General features: G+C 40.0%; 1 protein-coding gene across 1 annotated transcript in view; it reads right to left on the bottom strand.

Annotated features, from left to right (window-relative positions):
* LOC143040835 (putative glutamate receptor) overlaps window positions 1-17500 on the bottom strand; it is a 24927-nt gene that overhangs the window by 5367 nt on the left and 2060 nt on the right. The window contains exons 2-8 of the mRNA XM_076212274.1: window positions 16054-16144; window positions 15205-15363; window positions 12705-12855; window positions 11065-11282; window positions 7127-7278; window positions 6279-6389; window positions 5969-6132 (exon numbers count right to left, since the gene is read on the bottom strand). Of these exons, the coding sequence (XP_076068389.1) occupies window positions 5969-6132; window positions 6279-6389; window positions 7127-7278; window positions 11065-11282; window positions 12705-12855; window positions 15205-15363; window positions 16054-16144 (1046 nt within the window). The remainder of the gene's footprint in view (window positions 1-5968; window positions 6133-6278; window positions 6390-7126; window positions 7279-11064; window positions 11283-12704; window positions 12856-15204; window positions 15364-16053; window positions 16145-17500) is intronic.

The raw sequence follows: 17500 nt of genomic DNA, 5'->3' as shown, positions 1-17500 counted from the left end.
CAAAACGAGTCTCCTGGAGCATCCGCAGCCCCAGCTGTGCTGAGCGTCTCCCAAGGGACTGTTAATTCGAGGATTATGACTTGATCCCGGTGAATATAAGGGGTCGCTAGGAATTCACCAAACAAACGGTCTCGGAAACTGGGGATGCTATATACAGCCACTTCACGCACCAAGACTTCACCGCCAGACACAGCTATTGTCTCCTCCTTTCGCGGCAAGAAGCGAGCTTATTTATCTCATTCATAAGCGTCCAACTACAAATAAACTAACAAGACTTTCTACAGTTTGCCTTCAGCCAGACCCGCGTCCCCTACGTTCCTAACAGAGTGACAGCATAGACTTTCAGTGCCACGTAGAGCAGAAGAGGAATTTCACGGTCATAGTTGTGACGAATTGTCTCTGATGACTTTGTTGTCCGTGTATATTGGATACTGTTGAAGATTAGTAGCTGAGAGATAGTAAGGACAGCAGTTGTAGTGGATGTTTCTGTAAACTTGGTCTGATGCATGATATTTGCTCCATCAAGGATCATATTTACCAGGGCCAAAAGAGATGATTGTACAGAATCTTTTCGACAATTGCTGTGAAATGACCTGTCAAAGGTGAATTTGGTGTCAAATATCTCTGTCCGTACCACATTTGCTGCTCTCATCAAAGGCATGGCATCCCTATCTTGATCACAAGCTTTCTTGAGAGTAGCACCAATGTCCTCATGAAACATGAATGTGCCCTTAGGTCTGGAAACACAGAGAGAAACCTGTTCTTCAGTCTGGTTGTGTGAATCCGGTGTCCTATTGTGGCACATAGTTGTTCCAGTCGGACTTTGTAAAAGCGGTCCAAGTCTGTCAGTTTGAACAATGGGGCACAATCATCGCTGCGTTCTCCCACCCAGGAGGCTACTAAAGGCCCGTCCAGACGATCGAGCACAGCTCGACGGACACTGCCCACAAACGAGCAAAGCCCACAGGTGCAACTGTGGGGTTGTCCACACGGTGTCGAGCTGGCTCAGTCAAACCTGGACACAGCCAGAACGTATGGTTGTTCAGGCATGACCTGCAGACTGTGTGCGGTACGATAAAGTTCTATCAAATGTAAAATACGAGGTCTCGACCACTGATCCATAGCGGAAGCAGTGACAGACTTGTCTGTCAAATGCTAGAGTAAACAATGAACTCTGCCCCCCTGCCTCCATAGGAAGCCTCGTGTGTCTGGAATCGACGTCATATTACAGGCCACGGGCAGTGACTGGTGCTTTTGCTAAACAATCAACAAAGGCACTTCCCACGTGTTTTAGAGCGGTAAACTTGTCGGGCACACTGCTCGCATCTGCATGCGGGCAATGATCGATCGCCTGGCCGGGCCTTTACTTTGCAAAAGCAATGCCATGCAACTGATTCTCCTTTTCAAGATAATCCTTTGATGCTGATACAACCTGTCTCGTGTTGCTATAGAACCCCCGAAAACAGTTGCGGTGATATTTTGCCTCAAGGGCAATCATATCCCCAGATGCAAGTTTGGCAAGCAACTCAGTGTCTTCTATTTCCAAAGCAGCCTTCCTAACATTCATGTTTATCTGTTTTGTTGGTGCCTCATGGATCATTTCAGAGCCAACTGACTCGCTGCAGAAGAAGCATACAGGTACCTTAGTCTCAACATGTTTGTAAACAGACCGTGCGTGAGCCCTGGATGCATGAGACTGCTACAGCTTCTCAGCTGATTTCCGCCGTCGCTGCAGCATCTTTTTAACCGACAAATCCCCGTCTTTTTCTTTTCTGTATAAGGGGATGGAGAGGGGGGGGGTCGTCGAATTAATTAAGCGGCCTTGCTGTGGATGTGCTGTGTCTTACAACACTGACTCTGACCCATGGCAGTGAACAAGATGCAGGGATGACACGTCATCCAGGAGGTGCTAAGATAAGAGAGAGGGAATAGGGTAGAGGGGAGTTGAGTATGTAAGGGATGGAATGGGTGGGAGTGATTTCTTTACCTTTGTCTTTTGGCTGCCTCCCATGTAAGGGGGAAAAAGCCTTTGGTATATGCGTGTATATATATATATATACACTGAATGGTTCCCAATGAATAGATTAACATCTTTTCGACCACAATTCACTCTTAATTCCATGTCATCGCAGTCGAGACTGACGAGGAGCTCGAAGAAAGCATATATATGTGGAAATTGACATCTGGTCAAGTCGAGGACTCGAACTCAGCTCGGACGTGACAAAGTGTCAGTGACTTAGCCCATTGCTCTATCAAGAGAGATATAAGTTGAGCACAACTTTCTTATATTTGTATGCTCAAGTTACATACACATACACGAATTTTTGTGTTCAACCCACCTCCGCCATGATAGTACAATCGGTAGTATGTACATGTGGGAAAGCTTATACATACACTGAATGGTTCCCAGTGAACAGATTAATATATTTTCAACCACAATTCACTTTTAATTCCATGCCATCGTAGTCGAGACTGACGAGGAGCTCGAAGGAAGCATATATATGTGGAAATTGCGCTATCAAGAGGGATTTTAGTTGAACATAATTTCTTATATTTGTATGCTCGAGTGACATACACATACACGAATTTCTGCGTTCAACCCACCTCCGCCATGATAGTACAAACGGTAGTATGTACGCGTGGGAAAGCTTATACATACATTGAATGGTTCCCAGTGAACATATTAACATCTTTTCAACCACAATTCACCTTTATTTCCATGCCTACAAATATAAGAAAGTTGTGCTCAACTTATATCTCTCTTAATAGCGCAATGACCTAAGTCACTGACACTTTGTCAGGTCCGAGCTGGCAAAGCTGGTTAAAAGGAATACACGTTCAGCGAAACGTAATTATGAAATCAAGGTTGCCAGTCAAGCAAAATCCAACCCAAAGGGTTTCTTTCACCTCTATAGAACAAAAAATAAAGAAAGAATAGGACCAATTAAAAACAATGAAAATGTCATGATTGAATCGGAAGAAAAAATGAGTGAGGAGTTTAACAATTATTTTCTATCGGTATTTACTGATGAGAGGTTAGATAAAGTACCTGACTGCGATCCGATTTTCAGAGGGGATGAAGAAAGTAGTCTAACTAATATCAGCATTAGTAAAGAGGAAGTAGTCAAGCAGATTGACAGACTTAAAGCTACAAAATCTCCGGGTCCAGACGAAATTTTTCCAAGACTGCTTAAAGAGTGTAAATTTGAAATCTGCGACCAGTTAACTGAAATATTCAATAAATCGGTAGACACTGGTTCTGTTCCTACTGCTTGGAGGCAGGCAAACGTTGTTCCTGTTTTTAAGAAGGGAGATAGATCGTCTATATGCAACTACAGGCCAATCAGTTTGACATCGGTTATAGGAAAAATGCTTGAATCAATAATAGTAAATAGACTCAGAGAACACATTGAAGGGCATAATTTAATTCGTGTTTCACAGCATGGTTTCTCCAAGGGTAAGTCATGTGTGACTAATCTTCTATCCTTTTACACTAAGGTATATAAGGCGGCAGACAACAATGAAAATTACGATGTTATTTACCTTGACTTTAGCAAAGCGTTCGACAAAGTGCCACACCAGAGACTACTAAATAAAATCAAAGCCCATGGCATAGGAGGAAAAGTGTTAGAATGGATTAGAGCTTGGATTAGTAACAGAAAGCAACGGGTCACCATAAATGGAATAAAATCTAGGTGGGGCAATGTTACTAGCGGGGTTCCCCAGGGCTCGGTTTTGGGTCCCTTGTTGTTCATTATGTACATAAACGACTTGGACGAAGGGTTAAATAGTGATGTTAGTAAGTTTGCGGACGACACTAAAATAGGACGCCTAATTAGGTCAGAAGACGACGCCCAGATTCTGCAGGATGACCTTAATAAGCTGTTAACATGGTCGGTGAAGTGGCAAATGAACTTCAATATCTCTAAGTGTAGCGTGTTAAACGTAGGGCTACACAACCCCGAAAATAGATACAACTTAGATAACACGTTTTTAGAAAAATCTGAGTGCGAGAGGGACTTGGGAGTTCTGGTGAGTCCGGACCTTAAAACCAGGAAGCAGTGTATTAGCGCCAGAAATAAAGCTAACAGGGCATTAGGCTTCATTGCTAGGACGGTAACGAATAGAAGTGCAGAGGTAATTATTAAACTCTACCTAGCGATAGTTAGACCCATCCTTGACTATGCGGTACAGTTTTGGTCTCCGTCCTACAGAATGGACGTAAATTCATTAGAATCAGTACAGAGAAGAATGACCAAAATTATACAAGGACTCGGAAATTTGCCTTACGAAGAGAGGCTTAGGCACCTAAACTTACACTCTCTGGAAAGACGCAGAGTGCGGGGTGATCTAATAGAAGTGTTCAAGTGGATCAAAGGCTATAACAAGGGTGATGCAAACAAGGTCATCATAATAAAACAACAGGGCAGGACTCGCAGTAATGGGTACAAACTGGACAAATTTAGATTTAAGAAGGAAATAGGCAAGAATTGGTTTACTAATAGGGTGGTCGATGAATGGAATAAACTTAGTAACCATGTAGTAAGCGCTGAAACTATCAGTTGTTTTAAAAAACGATTAGACAACTTTATGGATGGGGATGACAGGTGGTGATGGATACGGAGCTGCCTAGTGTAGGCCTTATGGTCTTTTGCAGTCTCCTTTATTTCTTATGTTCTTCTTATGTTCTTGAGTCCTCGGCTCGACCACGTTTCAATTCCCACGTATATATGCTTATTTCGAGCTCCTCGTCAGTCTCGACTGCGATGGCATGGAATTAAAAGTGAATTGTGGTCGAAAAGATGTTAATCTGTTCACTGGGAACCATTCAGTGTATGTATAAATTTTTCCACGTGTACATACTACCGATTGCATTATCATGGAGGAGGTGGGTTAACGGAAAAATTTGTGTATGTGTAACTCGAGCATACAGATATAAGAATGTTGTGCTCAACTTATAGAGTAATGGTTCCCAGTGAGCAGATTAACATTTTTTCAACCACAATTCACTTTTATTTCCATGTACAAATATAAGAAAGTTGTGCTCAACTTATATCTCTCTTGATAGCGCAATGGCCTAAGTCACTGACACTTTGTCAGGTCCGAGCTGAGTTCGAAAACTCGGCTCGGCTACGTTTCAATTTCCACATATGTATGCTTACTTCGAGCTCCTCGTCAGTCTCGACTGCGATGGCATGGAATTAAAAGTGAATTGTGGTTGAAAATATGTTAATCTGTTCACTGGGAACCATTCAGTGTATGTATAAACTTTCTCACTTGTACATACTACCGATTGCACTATCATGACGGAGGTGGGTTGAACGCAAAAATTCGTGTATGTAACTCGAGCATACAAATATAAGAAAGTTGTGCTCAACTAATATCTCTCTTGATAGCGCAATGGGCTAAATCACTGACACTTTGTAACGTCCGAGCTGAGTTTGAGTCCTCGGCTCGACCACGTTTAAATTTCCACATATATATGCTTCATTCGAGCTCCTCGTCAGTCTCGACTACGATGGTATGGAATTAAAAGAGAATTGTGATTGAAAATATATACATGTATATATGTTTGTGCGTGTGTGTGTGTGTGTGTATTCATTATCCATAATTCACTTTAATTCTAAGCCATCAGCATCGAGAAACTCGAGGAGGCCAACATGCAGGAATTGAAACGTGGTACACCCAAGGGCTCGAACCTGCGCTAGCACGTGACAAGTGATAGTGACTTAACCGATTATATACACAGTATATATATATATACATACATGCATATATACACTGTACATATATATGTTCGTGTGGGGAGAGTGAAGTAGAGATTTTCGAAGTTAACAGATTGGCAGTGAGGCGTCTCGTCAGTGGATGTCAGACGATTTTATAATATGGTCTCAACGAAGTTTGATAGTAGCGCTACATAAACAAAGGCTTCGTTTCAAGTCGTGGCGCTATTCTTTGGATCACTCACCTCCTCCAAAGACAAAGAGCACTCCTAGGAAACTGGCTAGATCGAGGGGCCTTCTCTCCTCCGAGGTGCCGTCAGCACTGGGCGGGCGAAGACATTGCGTCGCGTTAGAAAGCTGTGCCCCCAGCCACTTGTCTATGAAACCCGTTTCCTTCAGTCGACGAAGTCTGCGCAGAGAAATAAACGGATACTGGGAAATGTATAGATAATTTAAGGAGTACCCGGTGAATGAATAAATAAGAAATAGATTATAAAATAAAACATTGGTAAATAAATCAGACTATTAAATCGATAAATAAATAACTAGACTTACATTCTGTTGACGGGTTGGAGGAAACTAGAGTTGGGCCTGAAGGCTATAGACAAGAAGGTGTTGCTATAGACGGGTTCGCGCGACATATACAGGTGACATTTCCCAGAAGTGCTGCTTGGGCAAGAAGAATAAGTCAGCTTTCAAAATTCAACACCAAATTCAAAATAAAAATAAACTTCTGATTTATATTCAGATCTCAGGTTCATTACTTGAAAAAAATACACCTTAGATTAAGAATCGAATTTTATTTCAGAATAAATATCTGATTTATATTCAGATAAAAAAACAGTGGGTATTCATCTATATTCTAATCCAATTTTTAATTCAGCTTCAAAATCAGTTCTTATTTATGAAAGGATCTAAAGTTCAGTTTGAATCCAAATATAAAGTTTCGTTAAAATGCAAATCCGAAATCAAAAATAAGAAAGTGAAGGATACCCACGCATATTTTGACAATTCACAAAGTGGGGGATGGAGTGAAAAAGATTAAGGACCACTGGTTTAGAGTAAAAGGCTGCCCCTTCAAGGCCCAGAGGTCCTCCTCGGCTGAACAAAATACCCTAAAGACTATCACACTGAGTTGTTTTTCCTCCGAATGTTGAAGAAAATTAAAAGACCGCAGTTTCCGGTAAGGAATGTGATATGCTGGAGGACAATAATTTCTCTCCAGTATATCAAATGACATTCTATGTAAAATATCGAGAAATCAAAATGGTTTGCCACAGTGATTTTACGGTGGATAAAGTTCTGGGGGTGGACGGCACCACCGATGAATCGGAGGTTGGAGAAAAAATAGCCCAGTGTGATGACCCCTTTAGGGAGTGACCTTCCTGCCGAGGAACATTCACCTGAAGTCCCAGGACATGGCCATCTTCATGGTGGTTCTGTCGCAGATGGCAGCGAACTCGCCGTTGGCGATCTCTTTCCGGGCGGCGTAGCAGTCGGGGAAGGTGCCAGTGTGTCCCTCGAAGACGCGTCGCCTGATCTCGTCCTTCGCCTCCTGCAGAAGGAGAGGGCGAAGTCAGGGAGGCCCAGGGGATGGATTTTATATTATTTTAGTATTCTATTTCTTTATTTCAAGCAGTTATCTTATGTATTACTTTATCTTATTTAATTGTTCTGTTTAAGAGAGGACCAGGAGGTGAATCAAGTAGAGTAGAAAAGGTAAAAGGTGCAGATGGAGATATGGTAATGGAAGAGAAGGCAGTGAGAGGAAGGTGGGCTGAGTATATTAGGGAGTTGCTAAATGTGAAGGAGGATAGGGAGGAAAAGGTAGTTGCAGTGGGAAGCACACAGAAAATTATCGTGATGAGTGAGGAAAATGGAGGAAAAATAAAGAAAGATGAAGTGAAGGCAGCTGTTAAGATGATGAGGGTAGGTAAGGCACCTGGGTTGGATGGATGTCATGCAGAATGTCTGAAAAAAGGAGGTACAGTGATGGTGGACTGGCTGGTGAGGTTATTCAATGTTTGTTTAAGAGAGGGTAGAGTGCCGGAGACTGGAGGAGTGCCTGCATAGTTCCGTTTTACAAGGGAAATGGGGACAAGTGTAAGTGTAGTAGTTTCAGAGGGATCAGCTTGTTAAGTGTAGTTGGAAAGACTTATGGGAGGGGCTTGATTGAGCGGATTAGGAGAGGAACAGAGGATTTAATTGGTGAGGACAGGTAGGGGTTGTGTAGATAAGATTTTTGTGGTACGACAGATATGTGAGAAAAATATAGGAAAAGGTAAGGATATATTTTGGGCTTTTATGGATCTGGAAAATGTTTATGACAGGGTAGCCAAGAAGGTACTGTGGGATGCTTTACAGATATATGGGATAGGAGGAAAGCTGTTATGAGCAGCCAAGAGTTTTTACGAGAGTAGTAGAGGTTGTGTTAAGATTAGAAATGGAAAGAGTGAGTGGTTTGAGGTAAAGGTGGGACTTCGTCAGGGGTATGCTATGTCACCCTGACTGTTCAATTTATACATGGATGGGGTGGTGCGAGAGATAAATGCAAGGGTAGTGGGTCAGGGATTGGAGATGGTTAAAGAAAATGGAGAAAAGTGGGAGATAAGCCAGTTATTTTTTGCTGATGACACTGCGCTCGTAGCAGGCTCAGAGGAGGGATTGAGGAAGTTAGTGACAGAGTGTGGGAAGGTGTGCGAAAAAAGGAAGTTGAAGACAAATGTGGGTAAAAGTAAGGTGATAAGATGTACAAGGGGAGAGAGTGGCGGCAGACTGGAAGTGAGTATTAAGGGAGAGAGACTGGAGGAAGTGGATAGTTTTAGATACTTGGATGCGAGTGTGACATGAAAGGGAGGAGTGGGGGTGGAGGTAGAATGTAGATTGAGAGAAGCGAGTAAATGCCTTGGGGGATTAAAAAGTGTAATGAGAAATAGACATTTGGGAATGGATGCTAAGAGGAGCTTGTATGAAGAAGTGATTGTGCCGATAGTACTGTACGAGGCAGAAACATGGAACATGAGAGAGGAAGAGAGAAGGAGTTTGAGTGTGTTTGAGATGAAATGCCTGAGAAGTATGATAGGGGTTACTAGGCTAGATAGTGTGAGAAATGAGGAGGTGAGGAAGAGAACAGGGGTGGAAAGGGAGTTGGAAGATAGGATTTATGAAAGAGTATTGGGATGGTTTGCACACATGTAAAGGGGTGAAGAAAGATTACTAAAAGATCTGTGGAAAGCAGAGATGGAAGGAGTGAAAATGAGGGGTTAACCTAAGATTCTGGGATTGATTGCGCGATCTTTTGATTTCAAAAGTCCATCACTCATTAACAAGCTATATAAATCGTTAGTTCGTCCACATTTGGAATATGCTGTTTCCGTATGGTCACCGAATCTCATTAAAGACATTGACAGACTGGAAAAAGTACAACGGCGAGCCACAAAACTGATTCCAAATATCAAAAATAAATCATACGAAAATCGACTTAAGCACATGAATCTGTTTTCCCTAAAAAAGAAAAAGCGTAGACTCAGAGGTGACTTGATACAGGTCTTTAAGATTTTAAAGGGAATTGACAACATCAAAAGTGACCAAATTTTCACATTGAATGAGAATCAGACAAGAAACAATGGTCTCAAACTGTCCGGAAATAGATTCAATTTGGAAGTAGGTAGAAACAACTTTGCCAACCGTGTAGTTAATGAATGGAATAAACTTCCTGCACAGGTAGTGCAATGTAGTTCAGTTCGAAGCTTTAAGAATCATTTAGATAAATACCTAAGTAAGATGCTGTAATGATTATAATTTATCTTATATTATTTGTTTTTGTTTTGTTATAATTTGTCTGTCTGATTTTCATTTATTATTAGTTATATGTCAATTCATTATCATTTACTATTTACCTGTTTGTTTGTTATTCAACTATACCAATGCATTTATTTATGTATTTTAATTGTTATTTACATTGTTATAGTTTTAATTTATTATCAATATGATTTTTTTTTTTTTTTTTTTTTTTTTTTTTTTTTTTTTTGCATCCGACCTAGATATGGATCAAAAGGTCTCCTGTCGGCATGCTTTGCCTTTGTAATCCTTTGTAATCCTTTGATGAGATGGATGGATGGGGTAAAAGGGGCATTGGAAAGAGGGGAATGTCTGTTGAGAAAGGACGGGAGAGGACAGAAGATAGGGGTGAATGGAGAATACTTGTGTATGGATGATGCTGTGATGCATAAGGGGAAGTGGGTTGGGGATGGGGGGTGAGGGAGTATGTATGAGAAATAAATTGTCGCAGCCCGAAGGGATTTCTCCCTGTCTTCTTTTCTGCATGAGGGGACGGAGAGGGGGGTCGCCGAATTAATGAAACGATCTTGCTGTGGATGTGCTGTGTCTTGCGACAATGCCTCTGACCCAGGGCAGTGGACAAAATGCAGGGATGACCCGTCATCCAGGAGGTGCCAAGATAAGAGGAAGGAAAGAGGTTAAATGGAAGTGGAGTATGTAGGGGATGGAACAGGTGGGAGTGGTTTCTATACCTTTGTCTTTTGGCTACCTCCCATGTAAGGGGGAAAAAGCCTTTGGTATATGTATATATATATACTTATATATATATATATATATATATATATATATATATATATATATTCATGTACAAATGCAGACTGGGTACCTCCCTTGTAAGGGGGAAAAAGGCTTTGGTAAATGTATGTATCATTTTATTTATTTATTTACTTTCTGTAATTATTTATTTTATTCTGTTTTATTTTTTTGTTTTATTTACGCATCTTTATTATCCTTATTTTGTGGATCTGGACATCTGCTAAGGTTATATCCAGAATTAATTCTCAGAGGTCATATAAGAAAAGCAGTACAGAGATAAAAGACACCTGACAATGTGTACTAGTCCTAGGTAGTAAGGAAGGATTAAATAAAGTACATAAAGATGAATAATAACAAAATACTGGGTAATAATCAAAATCAGAAGAACGTGAGTTCGATTTACTTCGTAAAGAAAAAATAAATAAAAGCTGCTGATATGTCATCTTCAAAATAAAAAGAACGCGAGTTCGATTTATTTCGGAAAAAATGTCGACATGACGTCATCAAAATCAGAAGAATGTGAATTCGATTTACTTCGGAGAGAAAAAAAAATATCGACATGGCGTTATCAAAATCAGAAGAACCTAAGTTCATTTCACTTCGGAAAGAAAAAACAAAAACTGTCGACATGACGTCATCAAAATCAGAAGAACGTGAGTTCGATTCACCTAAAGAAAAAAAGAAACAAGGAAAAAAAATTGTCGACATGACGTCATCAACCCATCCGTTAGCTTTCTTGACTCACCTGAAAATATTGGAACAACATGGACCCCGTCTCAAGTTGCCATGGGAGCTGATTCTGAGCTACTAAGTCTTCCTGAGAATCGATCGGGATGGTGACCCTAGGAACGGTCAACATCGCTGTCAGGATGCCACTGTAGACGGACATAAAGACCAACGAAGACAGGAGCCAGGTGGCCACCACTAGACGGCTCGCGTTTGTAGACGGGACCCATGTAGAAGCTGACAGAGGGCAAGACACGAAGGATCGAGACATTTGTGATGATAATTGATTTCGTTTAACGTTACGAACTCTCCCTATCAAGAGGCTAGAACGGTGCTCTTTACAAAGGACTTTGTAGCACGGAATTTGATGAACCATGCCATTGGTCCAACTCGCTTGCGACAGGGTGTGAACTGCCGTCTCCTCGACCTCCACCGCAAGTAGAGACGCTCTAACCCGCTCAGCCAATGAGCATCCTTTAACACCTTTGTAAAAGTCATTGTTATCGCCCTAACTTTTTTACTGAGACGTCTTGTGTGAATGAACTAAGTTTCATAATAAAAAGTATGGTAGTATAAAGTATAATACTAGTAAGGTGTTGTTACAGATACTTTCTAAATATGATTTTCTTTATTACATTTTTATCTATTTCTTTATTTTATATATTTATCCATATATCTATTTATTTCTACTGGGGACTTGAATATATCACCTCTGCTGCTGCTAATGCTGTCTATTAATCTATGAATTTATGAATCTGAATGAATAATTTGAATACATAAACATCTCATTCAAACGTTTATTTGAGTAAATATAGATATCAAATATACTGAAAATATAACAATAGTAATGATAATGATAATAGTAGCAGTAATGATAATGATAATAATAATAATGATAATAATAATAATAATAATAATAATAATAATAATAATAATAATAATAATAATAATAATAATAATAATAATGATAATAATAATAATAATAATAATGATGATGATGATGATGATGATGATGATGATGATGATGATGATGATGATGATGATGATGATGATGATGATAATTATAATAATAATGGTAATAGTAATAATAATGATAATAGTAATGATAATGATACTAACAATCGTTATAATAATAATAATAATGATAATGATAATAATAATAATAATAATAATAATAATAGTAATAATAATAATAATAATAGTAATTATAATAATAATAATAATAATAATAGTAATAACAATAATAATAATAATAATAATAATAATAATAATAATGATGATGATGATGATGATGATGATGATGATGATGATGATGATGATGATGATGATGATGATGATGATGATAATAATAATGATAATAATAATAATAATAATAATAATAATAATAATAATAATAATAATAATAATAATAATAATAATAATAATAATAATAATAATAATAATAATAATAATAATAATAATAATAATAATAATAATAATAATAATAATAATAATAATAATAATAATGATAATGACCCCTTCGATCCACGGACTTGGCATCTCGAGAAGTCACAATCTCGAACTGAAGAAACTCTCTCGAACTGAAGACTAGAGTTCGAAAATCTTATGTCACCTTTATGCTCTAATTGCATAAGGGCGTTAGTTACCACAGGTCCTCACCTTCCTGAGTGAGGGTCTTGAAGACCCAGAACGCCAACGTCAAGGCCGACTTGACACGCTCCTCGACCTTGACAACGAGGTTCTCGACGTTGAGCGACAGGGTGAAGGTCAACCAGGTGGCCACCATGGCCACCAGTACCAGCCCCCATACCTGCAAGTGGGGTAGATGGAGATGTTAGTGTGGTGCACACACACACACACACACACACACACACACACACACACACACACACACACACACACACACACACACACACACACACACACACACACATAGATCGGACCTACGAGCTCTGAGCTCTCTTCCAGGAGGGAAATAGCTGTCGATCACGAGTCCAACACGTGATCCAAAGACCAAGACCAAGTGAATACACACACACACACACACACACACACTGTGTTGGATGGGACTTGTTCTTTAACTGAAATACACTATTTAAAATTCAATGTGGCCAAAAGTAGGAATGTCAAGACATGAGTCCAAAAGTTGTGGCAACTGTAGTGGTCCCCTGGACTTTTGAGTCATTTGTGTCCTTCTACTGATGGCGGTGCTCTCCTTTGTCAAGGGAACCTTCCTCTTCCCCTTCTCCTTTGTCCATCACTTCCTGATGGACTAACGTTGCACATGATGGAGTATGAATAATGGTAGTGGCAAAAAAACAAACAAGAAACACCAGAACTCCTCGATGTGGAATGTATGAACGTTGTACATATTTGAATCATTGCACATTACGTTGCACGTAAACAGTACATTATGTAGTAATTTGACACGGAACTGGGATTCCCAACAGTGGGTGGGGTCATGTAAAAGCGGGATGGTGAGAGGGTGGGAGAAGGAAAGAAAGTTTGAAAGAAAGAAAAAATCGTCATTAGAGAGTATCGAGGCAGCTACAAAGCATAAGAATGAAGGCGACTGCAAGAGACCATAAGGCCTACACTAGGCAGTTCCATGTCCATTAACACCTGCCATCCTCATTCATACAGTTGCCTAACCGCTTCTTAAAACAACCGATAGTTTCAGCGCTCGCTCCATGGTTACTAAGTCTATTCCATTCGTTTATCATCGTATTAGTAAACCAGTTCTTGCCTATTACCTTCTTAAATCTAAATTTGTCCTATATAAATCCATTACTGCGAGTCCTGCCTTGTTGTCTTTATATGATGACCTTGTTTGCGCCACCCTTGTTAAATCCTTTAATCCATTTGAACACCTCTATTAGATCACCCCGCGCTCTGCGTCTTTCCAGAGAGTTAAGTTAATGTGCCTAAGCCTCTCCTCGTAAGCTAAATTTTTGAGCCAATGTATAATTTTGGTCATTCTCCTCTGTATTGATTCTAGTGAATTGATGTCCATTCTATAAGAGAAAGACCAAAAATGTGCCTCATAGTCAGCGGACTTATTTATGTATACCTCATATTACTGTTTGATAAACAATTCCGAGAAAATTGGAGTTTAAATAATTCCATTCTCTCACTAAAGTGTACCTTCACCACTTTGTAGTAACCAAACACTACAACATAACACAAGAGACGTAGAGAAACGTGTTTAGTTTGGACAGCGCCCTAGAACTCATCTTATTAGACCTGGAAATTCTATTTCAACATAACATAAGAATGGAGGAGACTCCATGAGACCATAGTGCCTACACTAGATAGTTTCATGTTCATTGGCATCTGTCATCCCTAACCATAATGTTGTTTAATCTTCTCTCAAAACAGTCAGTTATTTCAGCGCTCTCTATATGGTTACTAAGTCTATTCCATTTGTTATCCACCCTATTAGTAAACCAATTCCTGCATATTTCCTTCTTAAACCTAAATTCGTCCTGAGCACCCACCTAGTCATAAACCCAGTCCGTAAGTCGACATTTCACTGGAGGTTATGGGTCTGCGTCACGTGATTTTATTGGCACAATTCCATGACAAATGCTCACAAGACAAATGCTCATAAGACATATGGTCACAAGTCCTATCCTCACAAGACATATGCTCACAAGACAAATGCTAACATGACATATGCTCACACCCTTAATATAAAAAGAGACAAATGATCACAAATATTTTTATTTTACTACTTTTCCTATACATTTAGTGAGATATATATTCAGAAACATGATATTAGTGTTTCAATAAGTTTTGTGGTTCACATGCATAGATTAGAAAAATTAACTCAAAGTTTAAAGCCGTTAATCCTCTGTCACACCTCACTGGTCTTTTTCACATTTCATTTCTTTTCAGAGCTTCGTTCTTTGTCTTATGTTCTCTTAACTTACTTGATGTTTTTGTCTGAGTTTTAAGTTCTAAATCTGAGTATTTTGAACAATTCTGTTTAGAGATGAGCTCTCTTTTTTGTTAGTATATAAGCCTGCCATGTTGTGAATCACTAAAAAGAAAATCACTCAGACCTCACTGAGAATGGATATTATCAAGACTTAAGACTTAACCGAGGTGAGGCACTGTAACCTTGACCTCACGTGACCTCGCATTGACCTGGTCTGACCTGAAAGGTGAAAGGCTTGACAAATCCAGCAATGTCACTCTCGATTCCCGGCCGGACCATCAAGATGGCGATGTTATCGACGCAGACCGGGAGGGAGAAGTCGCTCACAGTCTCCCTCGACTGGGTCACGGCGAAGGGGCCCAACGCGATTTCGACCTCCTGCAGAAGACGACGAAGGTGGAGGAGAAGGAAAGTCAGAAGGGAACAAAGTCATCAACTACTTTGTTTACGTGAACCTATGTCAAAATTATTTCAATCCTAAAAGGCGTCTGGCAGTAACCTAACCTAACCTAACATAACCTAACATAGCATAACATGATATGACATAAGATAACATGAAATAAAATAACATAACCTAATATAACATGACATGACATGACATGACATAACATGACATAACATAACATGACATGACATAACATAACATAGCATAGCATAACATTGTGATTATCTTGCATAGAGTCTTGCACACCACATAGTATTGAAGAACTTTTTTTTAGGAACTGTAAAATTGAACAATTCTTTCATATGATTTTTACTGTTAAAGTAAAACTTTGTACTTGAAGATACAGAGACGGAACCCCACGGGTGTATATTTTACATTTAGATAAATTGATATGGATACATACTCAGCATGATAAATACTTACTCAGCATGATACATGCTTACCTAGCATGATGTATGGTTACTCAGCATGATGCATGCTTAATCAGTATGATGCAAGCTTAATCAGCATGATGCAAGCTTATTTAACATGCCTACTCATTATGCATACTCCGCATGATGCATGCTTACTTAACATGATGTATGCTTACTCACCATTATTCATGCTTACTCAGTATGACTCACCTCCCGCTGCAGCATGCCCAGCATACCGCTCCAGGAGCCGTTGGGGAGCAGGGTCCCCCACACGTGATCCTGGGACTGCTTGATCTCGTAGCTTTGCATAGTGGAAGGGCGAAGGGGCGAGGAAGGCGGGCGATGAGGGTGGGTAGGGTAGAGAGGGCGAGAGAGGGAGGAGGAAGAGGAGGAGGGGAGAGGGGGCGAAGGGGTGAGAAGTGTGGGCAGGATAGAGAGGGCGAGGGAGGGAGAGTGGGCAAAATATGGGGGAGGAGGAGGAAGGGCGATAAGGTGGAAAGGTGGGGAATGGGAAAAGGGGATGAGGAGGGGCGGGGGTGGTGGATGGATGGGGAATGGTGAGGGGCGAGGGGGAGGAACCAGAATGAGGAGAAAGATTGGAGATATTTTTGGAGAAGGATAGATGAGGAAACAAAGAAAAAGAAAATACTTGGCGTTATATTCAACAGAAGATCAGGATTGACTTGTCAGTCTATTTAGCTGTTTATTCATTCACTTGTTTATTCATTTACTTAGTTATTATTCATTTATCTGTTGATTTACCATTACAGTAAGACAAATATAGTGTCCTATGTACAATATGTGTCTTCTGTTGAGCAAGGGAGGGAGAAGGCAAGACATAGGGATGAATGGAGAATGACTGTGTATGGATGGGGGTACGGACAAATGCTTACTGGACAAATGCTGACGGGACAAATGTTCACCGGACAAATGTTCACTGGACAAATGCTCACAGGACAAATGCTCACAGCCTTAATTCAAAAGTGGACAAATGCCCACACCCCAAAAATCTCATACACCCTGATGGCATTCTTATCTAAATCTATATGGTTGTGTGGGATTATGATTTAATTTCTATTAATATCTTTTTGGTATTCTGATTTTAATTTTGTTTCCTTTTAATTGCCGAACCATTTTCTTTGAAATCCAAAGTAAGATAGAATAAAGTACGAGTAGTTTTGACTGAGTAGTTTTGAAAGAAATTACAATTCGTTGTGGATCTTACGTGAGATAGTGTACATTAATTTGTCCTACCCCCGTATATGATACTGTTACGCAAGGAGGGGATGGGGGGGGGTTAGGAGGCGCCTATTTGTGAATTATATTTTGACACAGCCCGAAGGAATTTCTCCCCGCCTCTCTTCTTCTGCATGAGGAGACGAAGAGGGGGCGGGGGCGCCGATGAAGTGAAGCGGCCTTGCTGTGTATGTACTTTTCTTTGCTACATTGAGTTTGATTCAGGGCAGTTGGCGGATGCAGAAATGACCCGTCAACCATGAGGAGCTGAGACAGGAGAGGTGAAAAGGATAGTAGAGGTGAATGAAATAGGTGGGAATAGGAACTGCCTCTGGTTTAACTACCTCCCTTACAAGAGGGAAAAGCTCTTGGTATATATATGTATATATATATATATATATATATATATATATATATATAT

Source organism: Oratosquilla oratoria, chromosome 29 (genome assembly GCF_046742065.1).
Source record: "Oratosquilla oratoria isolate Oo_2021 chromosome 29, ASM4674206v1, whole genome shotgun sequence".
Taxonomy (NCBI): domain Eukaryota; kingdom Metazoa; phylum Arthropoda; class Malacostraca; order Stomatopoda; family Squillidae; genus Oratosquilla; species Oratosquilla oratoria.
This window is presented reverse-complemented; position numbering and strand designations above follow the sequence as displayed.